The sequence below is a fragment of the Orycteropus afer genome, unplaced genomic scaffold, assembly GCF_000298275.1.
Source record: "Orycteropus afer afer isolate SDZICR_OR568_19922 unplaced genomic scaffold, OryAfe1.0 scaffold00042, whole genome shotgun sequence".
In the NCBI taxonomy this organism is placed as follows: Eukaryota; Metazoa; Chordata; class Mammalia; order Tubulidentata; family Orycteropodidae; genus Orycteropus; species Orycteropus afer.
This window is the reverse complement of record NW_006921629.1, coordinates 6859467-6864603: the sequence shown is the minus strand read 5'-3', so window position 1 is coordinate 6864603 and position 5137 is coordinate 6859467. Positions and strand designations below refer to the sequence as shown.

The following is a 5137-nucleotide window of genomic DNA, read 5'->3' as shown; positions in this document are numbered from 1 at the left end:
ACTAGAGGGAACCTTCTGCCTTATTATGTGATCTCTGGCTTGTTTAGCTCTGGCACTAGATCCTAAGACACTCAAAACACCACACTCTGCAGGGGCCTCTGCTTCTGAGCCCATTAGGTTCAGGGCCAGTCTTCTTCCCTGGACCCATTTGACTGCCCCTAACCAGAATCAAGAAGCTGCTGCCCCAGGGGGGTTGTGGGGCAGGGAGAGGGAAGCTGTGTCTAGCCTTGACCTGTCCTGTTCTGCCCCCAGCCCTGGCTCTCACTGCCCACAGTGCTCCCTGTGCCCCCTGCAGGGCCTTGGCTGGGATATCATCATATACTGTAAGTTTGTGATGAGACACTACAGTATAGATGATGTACTAGTCTGGGTACCCCCCGCTCTGGAGCCTGATGAGGAGGGCAGGGGAGATGGTGCAAGCCCCAAGGGGGTCACTCCTCAGCCTATCACAGACTGCCGATCACCAGGGCACTTGGGAATGGCGAGGAAACCGTTACCATTACTGAGTTTAGTAATGGTAACGGTTCTCTTGCTGCACCCAGAAAACGTGCCAAGAAGAGAGCTCAAGACCCTGGAGCAGACTACTGGAAGGGAGGGACGAAGACTACTGCTCAGACAAGGGGTGGGGGTGAGGGAACGGGTAAGCTTCCTCTTTTCTGTTCTAAAGAAATAAAGGTGAGAATCAGAATGTTTCTTTTTAATTTTATTCGTATCCAAGATTCAGGAGAGGGGTACAATGGGAGGGATCATGAGGGGGTACTTTCTCACATAAAACACTTGGGGCCTCACATGGTTTTAAGGTAGAGGAGCTAGGGAGAGAAAAAGATTTTTCTCTCTGCTAACAACTCGAGGAAAAACTCTGGGCTAAATGCCAGGTGGAGGCAGGGTGTCACTGCTCCCACCATGGGGCCAACTTCTGAGACCTAAGTAAGCTGTAGCCCCAAGGACAGGAACTACCCGGGAACTGAGCTAAGGCAGTCTCCTTTCTCCAACAAGAAACACAGCTGGGCAGGTTCTGTGGAGACTTGGCAGCTAGCAGTCAATGTCCACGCCCCTCACCAATCCCTACAGGTCCCTGGGAAGAGGTAGTTCTGGTCAGTGGCTTCTGCCAACAGCTTGAGGTGGGATGCCCTGGGAGGAGTAGTAGAGGGTGATCATTTGAGGAGCTTCACAGAGAGGCGGAGCTGAACATCACAGAGAAAGATATCCATGAGCTCACGGCCCACCTCCTTTGCAATCTGGGTGATCAGTTGCCCCCTTTGACCAATCAGGATTCTCTGAGGATGAGAAAAAAGAGAGGGACAGGGTTGCACTCTCAGAGCTCCCAAGAAGTGGGGAAGAATCCCCATCTAACAGAGCCGTGCTCCCTCCTCTGAACCTAGACCCACTTACCACATGAGATTCTTTGGGGACCAGAAGCTTCTGGAGGATCACCAGCTGGCCACTTGGCCCTTCCTCCCACATCTCAGTCTTCTGTACAGGGAAACATCAAAATTAGGCAGTCAGGCTCATAACCCTGCCTCTCTGGGACCCAGCTGCTCTGCTCTGGGGGTATGCTTGCTACAGAGCCCCTAGACCCCTTCACTGTGCTTGTACCTGCTGTACATTGTAGGGCACCTCCTGGGGTAGGTACTCAAGGAGCTTCTCCCGGATGATGTTGGTGCAGATCTCCTCAGGCGTCTGGGTAGTAAGGACTCCACTGTGGAACTCCCAGGGCCCTGGCCGGGCCTGTGCTAAGAGGTATTGCTGTGGGCACAAGGGAAGAAGGTAGACATCTCAGACCCAATCTGGCTTTTCCTATTTACTGTCACTTCCGGGGGGAAATATGAAGCCTGTCTTTACATGGTGGAAGCTATGGGCCAGGCTGTGGCCAAGTCTAACTGACCTTCAGCACTGTCACATCCTCTTGGCTTAAGGCTGATAACATGAAGATCTCCTGGAAGTGGGGCCAGCCAATCTTCTGAAGGCCTCCAACAGGCTGTGTGTCTGGGCCCTTAGCTTCTGGGCTGGGGCAATGAGTGCTAGTGTGTGAGCGGAAGGCCTGTTTCATCTTGAGTTTCTTCCCATTGACCACACCTTCAGTGAGGGCTGCTGTGAGCTCCAGGAGAACTGACTTCTGCTTCAGACAATCTACCTGGACATGGGGGGTCGGGCAGAGGAAGTGTGGTCAGAGGGACGAGGAGGGCCTTGGAGGAAAGTAGACCCCTTTACCAGGAGGGTAGTACTCACCTTGTTCATGACAAGGATGCTAGGGACCTGGGAGAACTGGGTCAAGCACTGGAGCACTTGGGGGCTAAGCTGGTTTCGAGTCCACTTATCTGAGACATCCACAAGAACCACTACTGGAAGTTGGGAGGGTAGGGAGGAGGACAAGGATATGATCTCTCTCCCCCACAAAATCTCCCACAATATGGGTTCTGGCCAGCCCCCAGCCCCCAAACTCTCAGGAATGAGGGGTTAGGGCTTCAGATTCCCATCCTGAGCCTAACCCAGATCAGCAGATTCCATGCTCTTCCATGGATCTTCCAACAAAGAGAGCTCCAAATGGTGCCTGAGGGATAGACATACATTATTCAGGAAGGGTCTCCTGGCAAAGGCATTCCTGATAAGGGTGAGTATCACCCATCGAGTCCTCCTACCATCTGTTTCCATAACTATTACCTTTTCTGTTTACTGGGACTGATGAGGCCAGGTGTGTCAAGCAGAATCTAAAATCAAGAAAGAGATGTGTCCAGACCCCAGGAAGAAAGATTATCACTGAGGAGTGAGCAAGGGATCACCCTTGATGCCAGGAGCCTGCCCTCCCATCTTTGCTAAGCTACTGCTGACTTTATATTTTTACCCCTCATCTTTAATTCTAGGTAGGATCCAGGAGGAAGGTGATGGCTATGACTGTATGGAAGATTATATGCCAGAGGGGGGAAGGTGGAGACAAAATTGCACCAAGCCTAAAGAGGTGACCCCTTTCCCTCAGATAATTGAGTCTAAGCATCATTTTCTTCAGGGTTAATGGTTATGAAGACCCTCTTAGCTTGTCCCTCTATCCTGTTTCCAGTACTTTCTTTGCGGGTACCCACCACCTGGGCCTCCTTCTCTGTGATGACTCCCAGAGCTTGGCAGCGAGTGGTGTGCACCTTCTTGGAGACAGGAAACACCTGCCAAAACAAAGAAGTCCCAAGTGAGGCCCCAGACCTCTCTAGGACCATCCATGATAGTATAGCAAAAAAGTGGGAAATACAAAAGGCAGTGGTCGTGAGTGCAGCGTACTTTTCGGCCTAGCAGCTGGTTGGAGAGTGTTGACTTCCCTGCATTTGGGGCTCCCAGGAGGACCACTCGCAGGACCCGGGGGTTCTCAGGCATGTCAGGATGATGGACCACGAGGAGATCCTGCTCATCTGGGAGCAGAGGAGAAGGGAAATGACAGTAGAATCTGGATTCCCCATCAGGTGCTTGGTCCTATCCACCCACAAAGGGCATAGACATACAAGACTAGTGTATCAGACAGAAGGCAAGGCTGGGATCTGAGCCTTAGTTTTGCAATTAAGTTGCTTATGTGGTTTTATCAGGTTCTTTAACCCTCTGAGACTGAGTTTTCTCAAGCAAAATGGATAAAACATTAACACATACTTACAACTAATAATCTTCTTTTGACCGTTACAATTGAACAATCACTCAGTCAATGCCTGGCACTTATATAATACTCAATGATGGTAGCTGTACTTGGTAAATGTATGTACATGTGTGAAAGTACAGTTAACTAGATAAAGTAAACAATTCCTCCAGTTCTGACCATCTCACTCTACTAAGGGTGCTATGAAAGGTCTCCAAGTTTTCTTAGACCTTATATATCCAAACCATTTATCACATTGCATTGCAATGACCAGTTTATGTAACCAGCCTTCCTTCCTGACTCTAACCCATGCTACTTGAATAGAGGGTTCTCTCTACCTCCCAGCTGTAACTCAGTGTCTTGACAAATGGATGGGACTCAACATATATTTGGTGGATCAAATTTGCTTCCTTATGGGGGCAGAGATCCACAATTTTCTTTGGCCTAAGGACCTTCAATCTTACATTCTTTTGTGAGAGTCTCTGAGTCCTAAACGCTTAGAAATTGGGATCACTTTCCTGTGAGATCCTTCACTGCTCGCTTCTAAGGTCCTCAAGAATGCTTTCTAGAACATAGGGCCAAGAATGATATTCTAGAACTGAGCGGGTTTCTGACGCCGGACTTTCAATGCTAAAAACGTTACAGTCACAGGCAACTTATCTGGGTCCTTTACCTCTGTGTATGGACACCGCGGGGGCACAAGGAGTCAGGGAATTGTCTGGCTGAGCGAGTCCGAGGAAGCGATCCAAGGCAGAGCCCTGGCCATAACAGCGAGAGGCCGAGGACAGGCGTGGGCCAGAGAAAGCGGCGGCTGCGACACAAGACACAGACCTCCGCTGATAACCCAAGAACGAGGGGAGGCGGCTCACCCAGTCCCTTGTGGCTTCGGGGCCCTGCTGCCAAACTCCCACCACCGCGCGAACTAGCCTAGTCCCGCGACGGCCGGGGGCAGCCATTACAGCCACAAGGCACTCTGGGAAGCGACCAGGGAGCACACCAACGATTGGACAGAAAGGCGGAAAAGCGGCAGAGTGGGAGGGAGCTAGAGCTGCCTAACCAGAGAGCGGAGACGTTGGAGATGTGGGAGACGGGGCGACGACGAGCCACTCTGGAGCGTTGTGGAAGCTAAGCAAAGGGGAAACTACGTAGTGTAGAGTCTGTTTGAGCATGACGATTATTTTGGTCTCCCATACACATTGTGTTTTCTTCTCTTCCTGCCAAAGTTTTGTAAAATGGCCCTTTCAGTCCTGCCTTCTGAACGACTACGTCTCCCACGAGGCCAAGCGGCAGAAACCTTCCTCCTGGTGTCTGACCATTCTGAGCCTGGAGTACCTCACCTGTAGGAGGGAGTGTGAGAGCAAACACTGTTTCGCTCGTCCCCGCAAGGCACTATTTACTCCTGCCCTGCCTCAGTTCTATTGGATCCTCTGCCGGTCCCACTTTGGCTTGGCCTAGTGGTCGGCCTCCAACAAGCTGGACCTTTGCTTTATGTGAGCCTTCTGTAAGGATTGGTCATTGAGTGTGTGT

The 5137-nt window shown here is 51.0% G+C and overlaps 1 protein-coding gene across 1 annotated transcript; it reads right to left on the bottom strand.

The window, feature by feature from the left end:
• Positions 1 to 1154: 1154 nt before the first annotated feature.
• Positions 1155 to 4566, bottom strand: ERAL1 (Era like 12S mitochondrial rRNA chaperone 1). Its single transcript, XM_007937389.2, has 10 exons — positions 4284 to 4566; positions 3268 to 3395; positions 3078 to 3155; positions 2662 to 2708; positions 2490 to 2551; positions 2230 to 2342; positions 1886 to 2134; positions 1597 to 1746; positions 1393 to 1473; positions 1155 to 1277 (listed from the first exon to the last, which is right to left on the bottom strand). Exons 1-10 carry the CDS (start codon positions 4564 to 4566, stop codon positions 1155 to 1157), a joined length of 1314 nt encoding a protein of 437 aa, XP_007935580.1.
• Positions 4567 to 5137: the final 571 nt, after the last annotated feature.

Coding starts and splice junctions, on each gene's coding strand:
- ERAL1 (XM_007937389.2), bottom strand. CDS start 4,566: ATGGCTGCCCCCGGCCGTCGCGGGACTAGGCTAGTTCGCGCGGTGGTG. Junction 2,552..2,661: donor AGTCCCAGTAAACAGAAAAG/GTAATAGTTATG, acceptor TCTATCCCTCAG/GCACCATTTGGAGCTCTCTT. Junction 1,474..1,596: donor TGCCCTACAATGTACAGCAG/GTACAAGCACAG, acceptor TTCCCTGTACAG/AAGACTGAGATGTGGGAGGA.